The sequence below is a fragment of the Centroberyx gerrardi genome, chromosome 22 (assembly GCF_048128805.1).
Source record: "Centroberyx gerrardi isolate f3 chromosome 22, fCenGer3.hap1.cur.20231027, whole genome shotgun sequence".
Taxonomy (NCBI): Eukaryota; Metazoa; Chordata; class Actinopteri; order Beryciformes; family Berycidae; genus Centroberyx; species Centroberyx gerrardi.
This window is the reverse complement of record NC_136018.1, coordinates 22,253,315-22,273,987: the sequence shown is the minus strand read 5'-3', so window position 1 is coordinate 22,273,987 and position 20,673 is coordinate 22,253,315. Positions and strand designations below refer to the sequence as shown.

Sequence of the window (20,673 nt, the reverse complement as noted above, 5' to 3'; positions counted from 1 at the left end):
TTCTTTCATGTTCCGGACAGATGTGTCTGAAGAAACGGCACAAAGCGATATTTAGCCAGGCTAAATCCACATCCTGCACCCATGTGGACTGAACATCAAAGACCTGCACACCAGCATATTACACCGATTTATAGCCCTGCCGAAAACCTTCAGATAAAACAAGTCACTTGCGGAGGGAGACGAGGATACATTTTGGCCAAAATGATATAGCAGAGCAACAACAGCTGAAGGTCTTGCGAGAAGATATCTTGCCAAATGGCTGAAAAATGTAGCAACAAAGTATCAAAGTGGCAGCTCCATGTTGACTCGGCCAGTTAACAAGTGAAAGCAAATTCCAAGCCAGTTGTCTTACAACACCAATACACACCTCTGTGTTTGTCCAACTACCTTTACAAGTGTGAGTGAATTAATTAGCACCCCGAACGGCTAATGCACTCACTGCTCTTAGCGCTAACACATTTTACTCTACCTGCGGTTCCCTCTTGTATAGAGAAAACGTCACGCCAAACTCCATTCAAAACATCTGGAAGTTTGTTTCCTTTCTTATCGTCAAGCGCACACACCTCGAGAACATGAGTTAAGACCTGCATCGTCATGGTCCTCTGGTACAGTTAGATGATTCACCAACCTTTATTTAAATAAAAACTCAACTTTTAAAATTGATTCACACCGTAAGCTAACGCCCACCGCGTTTTTTGTATGAAGAGGGTTGTGGGAATAACAGACGAACCCGTTACAAAAAAAAGAGATTTTATTGAAATGAGTACTGTTCGGTGTACCTGGTATATGCCGAAATGAAGAGTGGATCCTACCGATTCGTAAAATGACTTTAATTATGTTCTAGGAGGTGTATACGTTAGCCGATAACCAAGAACACATTAAACTACCAATTTTTTAAATGACGTTTGTCGTTGCGACCTCTCTTTATACTAGGGCTAATTCATCCAGATCCGCTATGCAGCCAGCTCTGTTTCCTTCCTCTCTACGGGTCCATCTCAAACAAGACCGAACCAAATAAACCCCATGTTCAAACTGAAAAACTATACGTGCAGCCAAATGTTACACTACGCAACCCAAAGTGGACTATTCATATTACACAGTCGTCATTAAAACTGTATTGGCGCATCTAAAAGGATTTCTTGTGCGCAGAGACATACAGGATGCTAGCCCCGATAACGTTCCGTTCTCTTATATGGAGAGAACGTCACGCCAAACTCCATTCAAAATGGGTTATGAATAAAGTTTCCGTACTTGTCGGCAAAGGTACACACCTGAAAGACCATGACTAAACATCTTTTACGAATGTTATGGATCCAGTCTTCAATTCGGCATCCATCCAACAAACCAAGTAGCACTTATTTTAATAAAATCTTAACTTTAGTACTGTTTTGCCCGTTATTCCCTCAACCTTCTCCCATCATAGCTCACTGTAGTGGGCGGTAGCTAGCTGTGTGAACCAATTACTAAAGTTCAGTTTTTATTCAAATAAAATACTGGCTGGTGGATAATTTATATGCCGAATTTACCAGAAGACCGTTACAATTCAGAAAATGCCTTAAGTCATGTTCTACGAGGTATATACGTTGACCTAAAAGCAAGGAAACATTATGGTACCAGATTTCTGAATGGAGTTAGGAGTGACGTTCTCTCCATAGAAGAGAACGGAACGTACCGGGGCTAACAGGATGCCAACTGTCACTGAATCAACAAGTTAGTCTAGAAGTGGAGCGCAAAGAAAACTTGAGTCGCCTGTAAAGATGACTTTTTTCTGCCGAATGCTCCCACATGTTGTTTTCTGTCCATTTTTCCAGCAAATGAAGGTTATCAATGCATGAAAACAGGCATAAGCTGTTGTGCGGGCATATCAGTTACAGTTATGGAGTTGAATTCATAGACATAGACAGACTCACCCTGAGCTCGGAGCGGCTGGCAATAAAAGTTTACGGCGAGGAGGAAACTGATTATCTGGAAACACACACGCATCTTATTGAAATCCTAAAGTGCATCGTGGACAAGAAGACATAGAAAACACTGGTGCTGTGGCAAGCTCCATGGGATCCCCTGTTTCTCTCTAGGTCTCTCTCTCTTTCTCTCTCTCTCTCTCCGTCCACAGCCCCGGTGTTCCGTTCATACGGGCTGCAGAGACATGCGCAGAACGGAGAACGGGCCGGGTTAACGGCGACAAAAGCAACTGTTGGGGTATAAAAGGAGTACCCAAATATCCCACTCAACTACAAGTACTGTTACTTTGCTGGTGTTTTACGTAAGTATGAGTAAAAGGTAACACTCTCTATGACTGCTATAGCTATAGTGCATTATAACGGCACTCATATGGAGTTATAATGCATTCATAATAATGGATGTAGTGGAGGGTAAACCCAGTTTAGCCCCGTTTTGTTTGCATATAGTTTAGGCTGATATAAATCTTTAGGATTTTGTGAGATTTACAGTAGGCTATACATCATAATAAATAGCAGAGGTGTGCGTTGTGTGACCAAGTCAACTTTGCTTGAGTCCCAAGTCAGTCTCAAGTCTTGAGGCACAAGTCTCAAGTCTTGAGGCACAAGTCTCAAGTCAAGTCTCAAGTCTAAATGTAGAACAGCAAGTCAAGTCAGAACAAATCAAGAGTCCAGTATCAATTTAATATGTTAAAGAAAACTAAATATCTAGGACTTTTCAATGCAATATGGTTTTAATAGGATAAAAACTTGGTAAGAGCATCATGAGTTTGATTTCTATAATCAGTTTCAACTTCAATAAATTCAATCATTCCATACAAATTCAGAAAACAGAATTTAAATTCAGTCGTCTGCTGGAACAAATCTCATCACTTTCAATCTAAGTCATTTACACAAACACAAGATCTCAAGACTTTAGAAACCTTTTCAAGTCATCAAAGTACAAGTCAGAGTCAAGTCCCAAGTCACCAGAACCCAAGTCAAGTCAAGTCTCAAGTCTTCTCTTCATGCATCAAGTCAAGTCTCAAGCAATTAAAATGCATTTACATAAACTTTCTGGGAAGAAAATACACTATACTTGCATTTCTAACCTTCTAATTTCTGATATGTAATCAAATCTAAAAATTACAGGTGCAAAACGAAATGCAATATGAAATCAAACAACTTTGAAATATCAAATAGGACCTGACCAAAGTACTGTAACTGTATTCGCTGTTTCGCAAGATATAGTTTAATTTCCTTTTTCCGGCAAATAAGAAAAATGTTTGCATACAAAATAAAGAAGCACTCAGTATTAATATTTCTGGATTATGTCATCTTTTATACATACGAAACAGCTAGTGTTAGTGAAGAGGCATTTTGAGAATTACTTTATTGATAGTTTGGCATGACATTTAAAAAAAATATGGCCCATATTCAGACCAAAAGTGAGCATACACTTAATATTGTGAAAATTAGACAAGTTAAATAGATACAGGCCCAAGTTTAAATTTGTGTATTTGTCTATCAAAGATTAAAAAGTTGTCTGACAACTTCTGATAGATAACTGTTCATAATGAATTAAAAGTACAAGTATCTTTTGAATGTTTTGAAGTTATATCTATAATGTATTATAGGTGCTGATGTAATGCATCAGTGAGCCTTATGTGTTCTCATAAGCATGGTTATAAGGCATTATAATTCCCTATGAGTGCCCTTATGATGATAGATACAATAGTCATAGAAAATGATACCAAGTTAAGTTACTGAGGAAGGATACTTCAGTAAAAAAAAGTAGCTCATTTAAAATGTACTTAGAGTCAAAGTTACTTCCCATGCAATGCAAAAATTATTAATTCAAATTGGGTTCTTTTAACTGATCAAAAAAAATATTACAAAATAAAGTGCCTAAACCGCACAGACCATCCCCTCTTTTCTTCACCAGCATACTCATATAGTGTTTTCAGAACTGAACAGACCAAGGCAATGGCTGGGGAGCTGATTTGAGTCTGATGACATGTTGGTCAGTCTCTGATGCAATGCTTATAGAGAGCCTGCAAAATCTGTACTGCGTAACAGATGTGATTTAAAATGTAGTCTAAAAATATTTCGGTCTAAACACACTTAAGTAAAAGTAAAAAAAATCTACTGACTTTAAACATAGTACAAGTGCGTAAAAAAGCTACTCAATTAACTAACACTAACGACAATAAATGTAATCCATTGCTCCCACCCTTCACTATAATGACCGTATAATGAGCTCTAATCAGTCATGAAGTAGTAAATCATCATGGGATCATCATGGGACAAACAACCACCATGAACAAAAATCAATTATATTTTCATAAAAGCATGACCTATACTATACATGTCACTCTACATATGGCTAGTAGATTATACATATCACCAGTGATGTAGTGTTAAATAAAAAGGAGAATAAACTGTGATCTCCAGTTGGGAGTTATCCAATATGAACAAAAATCAATTATAATGTATGCCTTTTTTTCCTATCCTCATATTACTTACATCAATTTGACACTTTTGCCTATGATGTGTACTATAAATGTACTTCATAAAGATATATATCGGCCTAAAAAGGTGGACAAATTCTTTACCCTCGACTCACTGTCTCTGGCTATAATACCTGACAGGCTAGTAGTTTGCCAGAAATTTAAATTTTGTGGACAGAGTTTGAGAAAACACTATTAGGTTTGGACCGATATCTGCATTTTGCCGATATAGCCATCCAGCCACAGGAAGCGTTCTCCAGGCGGGCCTCCCAGTCTGTCTCCTCATTGTCCGTCTTAATGCCCGTGTCAACAGGGCCAGTCGGCCTTTTGTGCCGCGCGCCCGTCAAACAGCGGGGAGGTCTGTGTCCGGGGAGACGCCCCCCCTTTGTGGCGGGTCAAAGGTCGGGAGCCGAGAGGATGCGAGGGGCTGGAGTCAGCACCGTGGCCCCCTGTGGCTACATCATGCTGTCGACAGGGTTGAATGGTGAGGGGCGAGAGAGGGCCCACTGGCAGCGTAGAGGAGGAGAATGAATCATGCATTGATATCACTAGAATATGTTGGGGTTGTATGGGACAGACCTTCTGGTTAAAAGCGTGAGAATTCACTTCACGATTAGAGATGGTTTAAACTCTTCAGCACGGACTAAAACCTGCTATAAAGAGGATCTGAATGGAACTGCCTAAAATACGCTACTTCATTACCTATTATAATATAGCCTAGTGCTCCATTATCTATTGTAATATAACCTACTACTCTATTACCTATTGTAATATAACCTAGTTCTTCATTACCTATAGTAATATAGCTCAGTGATTCTCAACCTTTTTCATATCAAGGACCCCTAATGTAGTCCACATTAGGGCCACGGACCCCCATTTGATGAGATTTTGTCTCTCAGTCGGACCCAAATCTGAGATTATTTTTATTGTTAGATATGATTTTGTCCAGAACTCCATGACTATCTATATTGTAGGTAGAGAGATAACAGTGAAACTATGACCAAAATAGTCATTCTTCTACATTCTCTAATTGTGTTTAACAGTGTTTAAAAGTTTAACAATTCATCAATTTGCTGGGGACCCCCTGGAACCCCCTCAAGGACCCCTGGTGGTCCCCGGACCCCACGTTGAGAACCACTGATATAGCCTACTACTCTATTAACTATTGTGACACAACCTACTACTCCATGAATTCTGAAGTCTGAAGTCACACATAAGGAAATACCTGAAATCAAGTGTAGGGAATGACATATTCATTTCAAATGAAACCATAAAAGTTATTTTGTGACCAGAACTCTTAAAATGTCATGGCAGGACACGACTAGTAGCTGCATTTTTGGTTCATGGTTGACATTGGTTTGCTGTAAAACATAAACTCAAATGCATCATCACTAAGTTCATGTGTGTTAAGAGTGAAAAAGCTGATCAGGAGCGAACAAAGTCTACAGAAAATTGAGTCTCGACAGATTCAATTGAGTTTCAATGTGTGAACATTTCCAACTTGTTGCTTGTAACTTTTCAGCTAGAAGTTAATAGTACAAAGATATCCAGACGCGGACTTCCACACCCTCCTTCCAAGCTACACAGCATTGCACAGACATACACATGCATGAACACATGCACAACATACAAACATGGAAATGGCTTGAGATAAAAGTGCTCCATAGACCACATCTGTCCAGAAGCAGGTTTGCCAGGTTATATCCAGGACTAGATCCAACCTGTTCTATAAGCCACCAAGCCCCAGCCCCCTTTGGTCACATGTAGGCTTGGGCGATATCCAAAATGTAATATCGCAATGCTGTCACGTCAAAATATCATGATATTCAATATTATTGTATATGTTTTTTTGTTTTTTTTTGTTTGTTTTTTTTGTGGGGGGGGCGGGGGGGGGGGGGGGGGGGGGGGGGATATTCGATATTATCGAATATCGGCCCAAGCCTAGTCACGTGTACTGGTCCTGTCTGGAGTTGGCCCCATTCTGATCAGCCCTCTTCAACATATTTACATAAATCTGCAACAAGGAGATCAGCCCTAACCCTGTGATAGTGATATGTGGGACAGTCCCAGAGGGGATTTCACTATGTGCAACCCAGACAGAATCCATGGACCTTCTCCAGACTCCTAGCCAGACGATTAATCCTTTTCGAGTGGAAAGCCACCACTCCACCATTGCAGCAAGGCTGGGTGGAGGAGGTCATTGCACATCTAAAACTAGAAAAAGCAGTCTGAAGCAGTCTTCTCATGGTTCTACCCAGACATTTTTTAAGGTTTGGCAACCGTTTTTTAAATGATTTCAACCAGGAATTCCCCTCTGTGGACGCAGCACCACCACCCCGTCCCAACCAGTGCTGGTGGATTTCTATTGTACGTTATTTAATTTTAGTTTGCCTCCGGTATGTCTTTGTTATGTGCTTTTTATGTGGAGCGGAGCGCTGTATGTACCTATTCAATGTGTTGGATTTATTTTGAAAATCAATAAAAATGTAGGAGTAGGAATTCAACTTTCAATACGCTACACATATCAGCAGCTCACTGACCACCAGTTTAAAAGAATAAACCAGCTGTTGAAGAGAGAGTCCCTTTGTTTGCAGTCAGACCTGCAAACCCTCAGGCCAGCAGCACCATCAGTCACTGGCTGACCCACTGGCTCCCAGCTTCAACATAAAGCTCCATTGTCAGGGCAGATGTGGCGAGCCACCATGATAAATTCAGTGTTGTTGTTGCCCATTAGGTCTGCCACTGTCTCCGCTAACCAGATGTTGTTTAATTTCAATTACTGTATTAGCCCTGCTGGCATCTCCGCTATGCAGATGTCTGTCTGTAAGCGTCTGTGTGTATTTGGGTTAAAGCGATATATAGGGCCGATACTGGTCTTTTATGAAGAATCAGATATTGGCCAGTCAGTTTCGTCTGCTTCCACTATGATGAACATGATGCAGTTTGATTGATTACATATTTATCGTAGAGTGGATCAATACTACACTGGCTGTCTATGGGAAGACCTTAACCTGAACTGATTCTAATGAGACATTTTGATCTGATTCCACACAGGTATGCATTTAATATGTTTTATTATGATTATTCTCCTGGGTTTCACTGGAGAGATAACATCCATAATTTCAGGATTTCTTCCCTGAAAATCATCTCTGTCCTCTCTGCCAGCTGCACTCATATGCTTAAAGCAACAGTCACAAAAAACAAACACTACTGTATACAGTATATCCAACCAACAAGGAAGCTTTGTAGAGTTGTTGAGTCAGCTCAGTTAACCTGAGCAAACTGTTAGCTAGCTAACTAGCCAGCAGGCTCATTTAGCAAAGACACTGATGTTAATGTTGACATGCTAATGTTATGCTTCTACTCGATACATTAGCTTGTGTGCAAGTCAGATGTGTTTACAAAACAGTGAAGGTTAGCTAATGAGATGCTAATGAAGGTGTGACCAAGTCAACTTTACTCGAGTCCCAAGTCAGTCTCAAGTCTTGAGGAACAAGTCTCAAGTCAAGTCTCAAGTCTAAATGTGTCAGAACAAATCAAGAGTCCAGTATCAGTTTAATATCTTAAAGAAAACTAAATATCTAGGACTTTTCAATGCAGTATGGTTTTAATAGGATAAAACTTGGTAAGAACATCATGAGTTTGATTTCTATAATCAGTTTCAACTTCAATAAATTCAATCATTCCATACAAATTCAGAAAACAGAATTTAAATTCAGTCGTCTGCTGGAACAAATCTCATCACTTTCAATCTAAGTCATTTACACAAACACAAGATCTCAAGTCAAGACTTTGGAAACCGTCAAAGTACAAGTCAAAGTCAAGTCTCAAGTCACCAGAAACCAAGTCAAGTCAAGACTCAAGTCTTCTCTTCTTGCATCAAGTCAAGTCTCAACCAATTCAAATTTTGACTTGAGTCTGACTCAAGTCCAAGTCATGTGACTTGAGTCCCTACCTGTGGAGACTATGGTTAGCTAGCTGAAATGAGCCACTGCTGCCCAAAAGATGAAGACCTCCAATATGGCCTCCTTCTAATGGGTGGAAACCCCTTTAGAGGTGTCCCATGATGCTGACTAGTGAAGGCTTGTCTGAGTTACAGTGAAGGCAGCTCCATTCACTGCCTTTTCAACAAAGAACCTGCATGTGATGTGTTTCTGTGTGGGGTTTCCATTAACACCTGTACAGTAACCAAGGAAAGCTGAGTGTTTGAAATTACAGCTCTCTGCGTGTGTGTGTGTGTGTGGGTGTGTGTGTGTGTGTATGCAACCTCAGTCCTACGTCTTTGTGTATGCCCCTCAGGCAGCATTGCATGGCCTTTCACCACCTGTCAGTAACTGGAAACACACACGCACACACACACACACACACACACACACACACACACACACACACAGGCCAGGGTTACAGTGTAGGTGTGAATGGAAACCTTACATTTCCCAAAGCAAACAACATCTGTCAGGTTCGCACTAGCTGCTCACCTACAGTATGTGTCCATACTAGCTCCATGACACACACACACACACACACACACACACGCACACACACACACACACACACACGCACACACACACACACACACACACACACACACACACACACACACTCAAACCTTCAGGATGCCTGGCTATGCTACATTTGTGGGGAAAAGTGTGTTTGTCAGAGAGAGAAAAGGCAGAAAAAGAGTAAGAGGGGGGACTGTGAGTGTTTTGGTGTCATCCATGATGGATGTGAATCAGGAACATATGGTTTGCTATTGTTACCCTGTAAATCCCCCTTTGTTACTGGGCTGTTTGTTTAGTTTCTAGGCATTAGGTTTGACATGGCTGAGATAGGCCACCACTCACATTGCCATTGAATGTAAAGTAAAGGAAAATAACATGAGCCACCTGTGGCCCAGCTGAGACAGTAGACTGTCGGAGGGGAAGCACTGTGTGTGTGTGTGTGTGTGTGTGTCTATACTTATGAGCACCAAATGTCCTCACAAGTACAGAAAATTGAGGAAAACCAATCAAAGTGAGGACATTTTTCCACTTCTCACAAGTGACTAGTTTAGTGTTAGGATTTGGGTTTAGGGTTAAGATTAGGATTAGGATTAGGTTAAGGGTTAAAAATAAGGATGAGGCGGTAAGGAATGAACGTAGTCAATGAATGTCCATAAATACAGTAATCCGAATATATGATACATACTAATGAGGAGCGGTCAGTATGAAAATAAAAGCTGGTGAGAAGATGAAGTAGAGGAAGATAGGGGAGAGGGGAGGGTGTGATTCAGGCAGGAGTGTGTGTGTATGTGTGTGGAGGAGGGGGGGCATGTGCACCCTGCGGCCATATGTGGACCAAATGTGTTCAGAATCACCATGTAGGAAAACACTTCTAATGCACATACACACACACACACACACACATATAGGTAAAACCCGCACACAGAACATAATATGGCCTCTTTGTGGGTACAGGATGCCATTAAATGAGGCAGAACTCAGTGATTGAGTCCCACTTAATTTGACACCGGCTGCGGAGGTCTGGTCACATCTGGTCACATCTGGGCTGGCATGAACTCCCGCTCCGACTTCCTCTTCCTCGTCTTATTTGGGACTTTGGATCAGTCTCTTTTCATTTGTTTGTCCATCCGTCAATCATTTAAATAATCAGTCATGTCTCCTACGCTGCAAGTTGAAATGATATGGGGACTCGAGTCACATAAATTGGACTCGAGTCACAGTTTTAATTGCTTGAGACTTGACTTGATGCATGAAGAGAAGACTTGGGACTTGACTCTGACTTGTACTTTGATGACTTGAAAAGGTTTCTAAAGTCTTGACTTGAGATCTTGTGTTTGTGTAAATGACTTAGATTGAAAGTGATGAGATTTGTTCCAGCAGACGACTGAATTTAAATTCTGTTTTCTGAATTTGTATGGAATGATTGAATTTATTGAAGTTGAAACTGATTATAGAAATCAAACTCATGATGCTCTTACCAAGTTTTTATCCTATTAAAACCATATTGCATTGAAAAGTCCCAGATATTTAGTTTTCTTTAAGATATTAAATTGATACTGGACTCCTGCTGTTCTACATTTAGACTTGAGACTTGACATTAATGACATGGACTTGACTTGGTGTTCTACATTTAGACTTGAGACTTGGCTTGAGACTTGACATTAATGACATGGACTTGACTTGGACTTGACTTGGTAATCTACATTTAGACTTGGGACTTGACATTAATGACATGGACTTGACTTGGACTTGACTTGGTAATCTACATTTAGACTTGGGACTTGACATTAATGACATGGACTTGACTTGGTAATCTACATTTAGACTTGGGACTTGACTTGAGACTTGTTCCTCAAGACTTGAGACTGACTTGGTCACACCTCTGATCCTCACTATAAATTTGCCTCCAGGAGCATCAATGTACACCATAATGGGTTTTTCCACCATTCTGAGTTTCTTGAAAAACAGTTTCTCCTCCACCTCCGCTTTTTTTTAAATAATAATTTGGCAGCATCTTATTTATTAGAAGAGAGCTGTAAACCACATGATAAGCTGTTCTGGATTTCCTTTCCTTCCCTGCACACTTGTGTCGGTGTTTCTTATATAATTTCTTGTAATCTGTGAATGATTAAAGTAATAATCTGCAACATTTTGTCACACATCTGTTTCGCTACTCTCCATCGCTGACTGAGATAACACAATAGTGATTGAACCTATATCCAGTTAATGAAAGCTTTTCCATTGTCTGTTCTAAACACCTGGTGTCTGGTAGGTCTTTACTGGGAAAAATCTTCTGCTGCATACGAAGTGATGCGTTTTACGTTTCCGGTTTGCTTGGAATAAATAGAAGAAGAAGAACTGGGTAGTTATAGGTAGTATGAGCAGCGATAGCCACCAATAGATAGCCGCCAATAAATAAGTCAATTTCAAAAGTTCCAGTCAGTGCGGTCGACCTCTGTTATGATGGATATAATGCAGTTTGACTGATTACATATTTATTATAGAATGGATCAATACTACACTGGTTGTCTATGGAAAGACCTTAACCTGAATTTATTCAAATGTGTCTTTTTTGCACATAATTGCACACAAGCATGCATAATTATGTTTTCACCAGATGGGGTTGAAAACACTACAGGCTCATGAAAGCATGTTGCGATCGCCAGTAACAATTCAAACCACATTTTATATTAACCGAGAACAGAAATACAACTGGCCTGCCTTCTTTGTGTGCTTTGTCAGTTGACATTTAGCTCATCACAGTGAAATACACACACACACACACACAGTTCTGGCTCCATTCGCGATGTGCTTGTACTTTCTTGTTTCTGTCTATATTTGTGTCCTTTGTTCTGTGTGAAGCAGTTTCTCATGAGCTTATTTGCTTATAAATTCATTTAATTTGATTTGACTACCATCTTCCCAAAAAACAACATCTTTTCAAAATGGATGGACTTCATAAATAGACACGGCCAGGGATAGAATACATCATAGCAAGTAGCATCAAACTAATGTAACCCTTACAAAAAAGTCATATGTGAAAACGCACATGTGCTTTTTGGACACATGTTGGTTTTCACATGGATCATGAAATTTCACATTGCACTTCCCATGTGAAAATGACATTTGCACCTGTGAACTGCCTCTTTACATGTTAAATTATAAATATTGTCATGTGTAACGGCAGGTGAAAATTTGAAGATAAATGTTCACAGAAAAAAAACACTTTTCAACTTGAAATTGAAATTGTCACATCTGAAATAAAAACATCACGTGAAGTCAGAATACAACGTGAAAAAAATTGTTCACATATGAACCAACGTGTCCAAAAGGCACATGTGCTTTTCACGTGGGTTTTCACATGTAACTTTTTTGTAAAGGAAGTTATAAAAGGATAAGTTTTGTAAAGGGAATTTATTAATTGACACTCTTTTTTAAAATACAATTGATTTACCGTATGTTACTATGATGATGATCACTGACTAGAAGTTATAGATTACTCTTCTTTTTATTGACCATTATATCACTGGACATGGCAGAAGTGGCCCCGAAAAGTAAAGAATGTGTATCTGCAGTGTTAATTTTAACAAAAAGAGCTTCAGTGACTTCCATTAGAAGTCTTCTGGATTAGCTAAACAGGTTAAGGGAGACGGGTTAATGGCAGATTCCTTTTAACTCCCCTCTGTGATTAATAGGGATTAGGCTTGAGTAGCAGTAGGGTCTGATCACTCTGCATTAAAAAAATGTCTTGATTTATTACTGGCTGACTTTGCCCCTCAATTTTTGGTTTGTACCTACACGTTTTCTATTGATTTGTATATTCATGAATATAAGGTCCACACCCACAGAAACCTTGCTAGCTAGCTGATGTGATTCATAAGTTACCAATAGGTAAGCCCTATCCGGACAGAATTAGTATTACAGGAAAACGTTGGTTATGCATTTCAATACATTGCATTACTTCTCTAGTAGCCTCCCTACAGAGCAACGTTTATGTACACTTTGTGAATCAGGAGATATTAAAAATGAATTTAATTTTGTATTTCATTGCACTGGATACTGTGACTTGATAAAACCTATGTTCAAACTAAATTAATAGCTTAAGTTTATAGAAAAAGCATGGCGGAGAAGGCAAAATGTCTTATACCAATAAACATGATAACTGATACATTGTACACAGTTATGTTGTGATGTGTAATAGAATTACTGTGCTTTAGATTTATGCTACAGGCATATTGAAGTGAGTATTTGTGTATGTGTTTTGTTTTTCTACGTCTTTCACAAGTGAGTCACTGTGAGTGTGTGCTTTTGTTTCCATTAATTCATTGTAAAATAGTGTCTTATAGATGCAGGACACTTAAAAATATAATTAAAAAAATAAAATCAATCAATCAATCAATCATCAATCAATAAATATTCCATTCGGATCTCTCTTTGGGTGTAGACTTTACACTCTAAATTATGTTCAGCTGGTGTAAGAGGCTGCAGGTCACATTGCCTTTAGAACTGCCATCATTCCTTGTGGTTCACTGTAATCAGTGGGTCCATGGCATCAAACCCCTCTCAGCTTCACTGGTAGGAAGGAAATAGTAAACATCAATACTGTTGTAGAAGGATTTGATGAATGGACTGGGGCCCACATCAGCTAAATCTGGTGTGTGTGTGTGTGTGTGTGTGTGTGTGTGTGTGTGTGTGCGTGCATGTGTGTGTGTTATGCATGTTTAAGATAAAAAAAACCCTCTTTGCTTGTGCGTGCAGCAGCGCTCCAAAACAGCATATCGGCACATATCAATGTACACATGGCCTTCATTCATACTGGAGGCAACCGCTGGGATCAGAGGCTGCCCGCTGTGTTTTTCTATTTAGACAGAGCAAACTGGGCATAAAGCTCAACCTTTATCCATTAGACAGTAATGAATACAAGGGACTGGAACGCAACACTGTATGCCACTAAGAGAGAGGGAAATAGAATAGAGGACAGGGATAGAGACATAAATGAAGGGTGAAATATGGTTTATAACTGTTAATATTATTATTAGTAGTAGTGGTAGTAGTAGTAGCAGTATCATTATCCTGGGATTCAATGGAGAGTTTTAGTGTCCCATGGTCAAAATGTTATTTCACAGGCTTTTCCACACTGACAATTCTCAAATTTAAAGATATTGAATATTGGTGCAAAATATCATCTTTTGGCAACTCCAATCCAAAACTATCAGTATCAATATCGGCCATCTAAAATCCCATATCAGTTGAATCCTATTATAGTGTCTTGTTCTGACCATCCCTGTAAGTTCTCAAGCAGCACAAGCTGTCATTGAAATCACTTACTGAAGGCACTTCCTTTGGCCTGTTGAGACTGTTGGGTAATCCTGTTTTTTCTTCTTATCTGGCTTGTGATAAACATTTGCAAGGGCGTATGCTTCATTTCAGCTTTGACAGGGACACACTCTGGATCAAACCCTGGGCAGCAAATCACACTGACATGCTGTGGACAAGGTAGTAAGCCATAGTACAACTCAGTTTTCCCATGTCATCAGCAAGATGGAAACAATTAAAACTTAACCACAGTGTGCCAAGTATTATCATCCCCGATCCTTCATCAAAGATTTTTACTGCTGATTTGCGTACAGGACTTTTAATAAGTGACTTATGATGATGGATGAATAAGTTGAAGTAAACAATCTACCAGTCCGTGAAACTTTTATTTTTAAAGAATCAATCATTTTTTGAAGCAATCATAGGCTTTGACCAGTAGGCTAAATGGTCGGTTGAAGCCTTTCCATGCAGAAGGCCTGTAAGGTGAGACAGCAGTAGCACCTGTAGATCTGCTGGCAAAAACTGGCGAGCTGACTTGGTGAACAAGCAGGGTGTGTGTTGGTTTAAAAATCTTCTTGGATAGTCTATAGAGAGAGAGGGAAGATGTGCCTTTGTTTGGTTGCACCATGGCTTACGGTACATCTTGAAGAGTGTAAAGGGAAAACTAAGCAAAACATTATCACAGACAGTTAACATTTTCACCTTCTGTTTCTAACGTGTGAATCAAAATGAACAGCAGCCTAAGTTAATATTAGCTAACTTACACGGTAGCGAGAGAAAAAGAGGTTGAACCTAGCTAACATCGCTTCTAACCTTGGTTAGCCGAATGTTCAGTAACCAGTAGCCTAACATCTTTTTGCCACAAGGTGTTGCTAGTTAATTTGATTAGAAATCCACAAAAAACACCAGACTTCTTGATTGCAGAGTGATATGATTTGATGTGAAATAGGGTCTGTTATTCAAAAATAATAGACTAAATGTGTTCATTGGTCAATCAGAATTGAGTGTTCAACAAAGCCATGTAGGATAAATATATCTAATTTAACATCGCTAAACATCAACAGATATCAGTTATCTTGTACAAAGCATTAGGGTAAATTTTTAGTTTGTGTCCCATAGCCGACCATATACCACAGACATAAATCTACATATACAACTAGATATAACTAAGATAGAAAACAGTGACATCAAGTAGTGTAGCCTAACCGTTAATTTCAACAGGGTAATATGTACTTAGGCCCAATGCAATTCCCCTTATCGGTGCGAAAACCTTATTTATTTTATTGCTAGCTAGCTAAAATTGTAGCTAGGACTTCATCAGTTAGAACTATTTCAGTTGGTGTAACCGTTACAATTTTATTAATGTGTAAACTCTGACTTAGTCAGAGTTTACGTTCAAACTAACCTATGATTGAACTGAAGTTTAACTGGTGCAACAGGCTGCTGGTGCGTTGGTTTCTGCCCCCCACAGAATTGTTTCAAGCCTTAGCATAACAAGTGACATCAGCAGCTCTCGCTAAGCCTCGTCTGTTACATCTATTCAGCTTACCAAATAATACATCTTGCCGCAGCGTCTCCAACCTCTGTTTAAAAAACATCTATAAAAAGACACTTTTACAGCCACAATTGCCAGTTCTCTGCTCTGTGTGTGGCTATATTTAACCCAGTACTGTATAAATAGGGCGGATACAGCTGGCTAAATGTCTTGGTGGAAAACATTCCAACCTACATTAAACCCCTACCGTGTGGACTGTGGCTTGTGAAATAGACAATTACAATTGAGTTTGTCATTTATGTCATTCATTTGAAGTAGCATTTCTTTTTCTGAAGTCATTTGCTTTAAGGTGAGCGCCTTGGAGTAGATGGAAGCATATTCTCATTTTGGCCTGGGAGCTGTATCCTAAAATGTCTCCCTTGAACAAATTAGTTAATCTGTCCTGGTCTGATTGTGGGCGGCCATGTCTGAATCCTAACGTCGGTAATCTTTCACTAGATGTCTGAGAATCCCCTATTTTCTTTCATTTTCCTTTAATTGTATTTAAAAGACAATGGGGATGGTGGACCGCCCTGCCCATACTGCCCTAAAAAAACAACTTACATTCGATGCCCCACCATTGCCTCTCAGCCAAACCCTCGCCCTCGGGGCTGCCCTCCACTGACAGCACATGAGCCGTAATTTAAGTCTAAAACTGGGATGTTCCAAGCCGCAGCAAAAATCACATTTTGAACCAAGGCTCATTTTGTGGCGCGAGACCGTGGCCAGACCGCTTCAACCCAGAAATAACCCAAATATTCAATTTTAGAGTGAAGATTGTTTTCTTTACTCTTTGCATTTTTCTTTTGTTTGTTTGTATGTAGCAGAAGTCGGCGAGAGGTATGCAGTGTTGGGAAGAGCAGGGAGACACTAAGAAAATGTAGAAACCTAGAACCTGTTATTTTCTAGTGAAATAAACACTAGTGAGCTCCATTTGCATTTGGACAGCAACACAATGGCACAATGCCTATGAGGTGAAAGTGCAGGCTGTCAAGTTAAGATGAGTATATTTTCAGTTGTGGCAAATGAACAATTAAATAACTGATGTTCCATTTAACATTCAAAGTAATAACAGTATGGAGCCAAAACATCATTTGTCTAATAATCATTGAAGCTGCATTAGGCAACTTCGCATGTTGCCGCCCCCAAATGGAGGCAAGAGGTTAATCATTTCCAAGGGTGGAAATAACTAATTACATTTATTCACATTACTGTAATTGAGTAGTGTTGTTGTGTACTTTTGTGTAATTTTTTTTACTTAAGAATTGTACTTAGCCACATTTTAAACATTGTAAACTGGCAAATTGTGGAGCCATTCACAGTGAACAGGCAGTCAGCAAAGAAGAGAAGAGTAACCAGGCTTTACTTTGTTTGTGCACTTTATTGAGTAATTTCCAAATTGTCCAATTAAAAGAATCAAGTTTGAACTCTGTCATCTCGTGCTTTTAGAATCACATGGGAAAGATCACAGCTAACAACGTTCTCTTTTCTACAAAGTAACTCAGTAACCTTTACTCTGAGTACAGAGTCCTCATATGAGGCAGGGCAATACTCCTTAGCTCCAAGCACGTCACCCCCGTCTATAGGCCAGTCCATGTCACTACAACCTCCAGCTGTGTTTCTCCAGGAGAAATGGGGCAGACGGGACATGCTCGTCCCCTCGTGTGTTTGATGAAAGCCAGAGGGAGGGAAACAGAAAACAGATAGAACGACGGAACGAGTGAAAGAAACATCTCAAAAACAGCGAGCTGAAAATAACATTCATTACGATTTCAGTTCCAGCTGCGGACGCACTGGAATCAATCATGAGTACAAAGTGAAGCAGAAACAAGGTCTCTGACTCAGGCCGAGGAAAGCTTGTTAAACTTACTCCCACATTGTTTATGGGCTGTTCTCAAACACCCTGTCATTTACCAATACACTGGATCTGATGTAACTATCCCTTGTTCACCTCTCTAGCAACCTAGCTTCAACATTAGAGGAAAGGAGGGATGGGTGAGAGCAGGTGTGTCATTGGACCAAGCCAACTGAGCCACAATTCACCTTGTATCGGGACACTCAGCAAGTCAAAGCTATCATCAACCGCATGATGCAGTAAGTAGCTTAGACAGTAGGAATGTGTCCAAATCCAAAAAAACCATATTCAAAAACTCACTAATAATTGGTTTGGAATGCGTAATAAATATGTATGAATTAGAGGTGCGACAAAGTCAACTTTGCTCGAGTCCCAAGTCAGTCTCAAGTCTTGAGGCACAAGTCTCAAGTCAAGTCCCAAGTCTAAATGTAGATTACCAAGTCAAGTCCAAGTCATTCAAGTCAAGTCCCAACTCAAAATGTAGTCAAGAAAGAACAAATCAAGAGTCCAGTAACAATTTAATATCTTAAAGAAAACAAAATATTTAGGACTTTTCAATGCAATATTTTTTTAATAGGATAAAAAATTGGTAAGTGAGTTTGATTTCTATAATCAGTAAATTCAATCATTCCATACAAATTCAGAAAACAGAATTTAAATTCAGTCATCTGCTGGAACAAATCTCATCACTTTCAATCTAAGTCATTTACACAAACACAAGATCTCAAGTCAAGACTTTAGAAACCTTTTCAAGTCATCAAAGTACAAGTCAAAGTCAAGTCATCAGAACCCAAGTCAAGTCAAGTCTCAAGTCTTCTCTTCATGCATCAAGTCAAGTCTCAAGCAGTTAAAATTATGACTCGAGTCCAAGTCATGTGACTCGAGTCCCCACCTCTGGTATGAATGAAAGTGAAGCCTGGTTCAGAGCTGGACGTTTCATTTCTGTTGTATTAGTTTTGTGTTTTGGGTGCTGAAAGAAATTAACCTGGACAGAAGCAGCAGCGTATCTCCTGTGTCCTCCTGTCCAGAGACTGCTCAGCGGCTACAGTTGGTTTTGCTGTTTTTCTCTTGTGGCAGGTGCATTATGGTCCATTGGATTCCACTTCCCTAAAAGGCTGGTTGTGTGTGTGTGTGTGCCTTACGGAATGCTTCAAAACACTTTGAATGAAAGCAACTGGAGCAACACAACAAAAAGCAGATGGTGGTTGTGTGTGAGAGTACAGATGTGTGTGTGTGTGTGTGTGTGTGTGTGGGGGGGGGGGGGCGTAATTATAAAAGAATTACTACGATAGCATTGTAGTAACTTCACATGTGTGGGGAAATCACAAGCACCCATGGAACCACATGAATACACATTCACAAATACACATAATGGCTTACACACACGCACACGCACATCACACACATACACACACATTGAGTGAAGTGCCTTCAGATCTCAGAGGGGTCTTCAAGGGAAAAGGACAACATTAGATAATCGTCTCATTCTTGGCTATGGCCTGACTTGCTGTGTGTGTGTGTGTGTGTGTGTTGTGTATGTCAGAGTTCTGGAACACATTAGGAAACACTTGCACCTCAATATGTTCAATAAGAATGAAGCAACCTGTGAGAAAAGCAAGGTTTTAATCAGTAAAGACCAGTGTTACGTTTCACACATTTTTAATGAGTTGCAGTTTGAAGGGTTTGAGGGTTTTAGTCGGTGTGATTACACTTTCACTCAGTCCTTCAGGGGAGGACTGGCCCCTGCTGGAGTTATGTAATGCTACGCCCCTGAACCTTTACCGCTCTGGAAGAAGACCATTTATTAAGGAGGATGGGGGGTTGGGGTACAGGTCATGAAGTAAATGGATAACATACTCGTGGAAATACGCAGCCCTTCAGAATAAATGTCCCTTGGCAATATAGCAAAACCTGTGTGAGAGGAGTACGCACGATACTTTGCGGGTTAAGAAACGAGTAAAATATGACTGTATGACTTTACTGTTATTCAGACTCGTTTCTTACCCTGCAAAGTATCGTGCGCACTCCTCCTCTCACAGGTTTTGGTATATTGCCAAGGGACTTTTATTCTGACGGGCTGCGCAAACTGTGCGTGTGGCAGCGTAGAGTCGACGTCATGAGCAAGGTAGCGTTACCTTTAGCTCCCAGCTCCTGAAAGCTTTGTTGTGTTGTGTTGTTTGTTGAAAACGAAGGGCTTTATTGGAACTTTGATGGTACCTTCTACATGATACTAAGACCTAGGAGGAAGGGTGAAAGTTTGAGCCACGGAGCAGTCGTTTGGAAACCGCACACAAAAAAGAAGTGTTTGGTCGTTTTGTATAGTCTTTGGGACACTACTAGCAATGGCACATAAAAATCAATGCCATCTAGCATCCCTTTGGGGTTAAGATTGGATATTAGCTGACTGCTAACACTAACATTAGCTAATGTTATGGATCAACATGATCTCAAAAAATCGTGAAATGAGCACAAACTCTGAAATGCAGATTTACGTGCTGTGGCTAACAGTTAAGTTTAGGCAACTAAAACAACTTGGTTAAAGTTAGGGAAAGGCTTTGTTCATGGTTAAATACGAAAAGCTTTAGTGTTAGGCTTGACCCGATTAGCGGCTGGATTCACAGCAAAAGAGGCGGTGGTACGGTGCAACCAAAGGTGTTTATTCACCCACAAAAATGACATAACAAGACAAAAATGACACTAAGTTGCAAAAAATGAGAGCATGGCTATGAGCAGCTCTCCAGGGTCCTACCAATAGCTGAGGCAGATGAACACTGGCAGCCTTTTATACTCTGCCTCAGGTAATTAACCTGGATGCTACCAACTATAGGGGTCACTTGCATAACATTCAACAATACAATACACTGCCCCCTTTAACCTACCAGTCTACATATCTATCCGATACATACAGTCAAATTGATGTTGCTCTCAAACAATAAATACTGCAACATATAAACAATATACATTTGAGTTCAAACACCCACACAACACACAACACCCCCTCTGCTATCCCATCACATGG

General features: G+C 39.9%; 2 protein-coding genes across 2 annotated transcripts in view; one reads left to right on the top strand and one right to left on the bottom strand.

Moving 5' to 3' along the window:
• reck (reversion-inducing-cysteine-rich protein with kazal motifs) overlaps nt 1–2,086 on the bottom strand; it is a 74,203-nt gene extending 72,117 nt beyond the window's left edge. The window contains exon 1 of the mRNA XM_071900599.1: nt 1,911–2,086. Within this exon, the coding sequence (XP_071756700.1) occupies nt 1,911–1,983 (73 nt within the window). The 5' untranslated portion in view covers nt 1,984–2,086. The remainder of the gene's footprint in view (nt 1–1,910) is intronic.
• Nucleotides 1–20,673, top strand: part of hccsb (holocytochrome c synthase b) — a 60,480-nt gene that overhangs the window by 12,133 nt on the left and 27,674 nt on the right. The gene's annotated exons all lie outside the window — the stretch shown is intronic.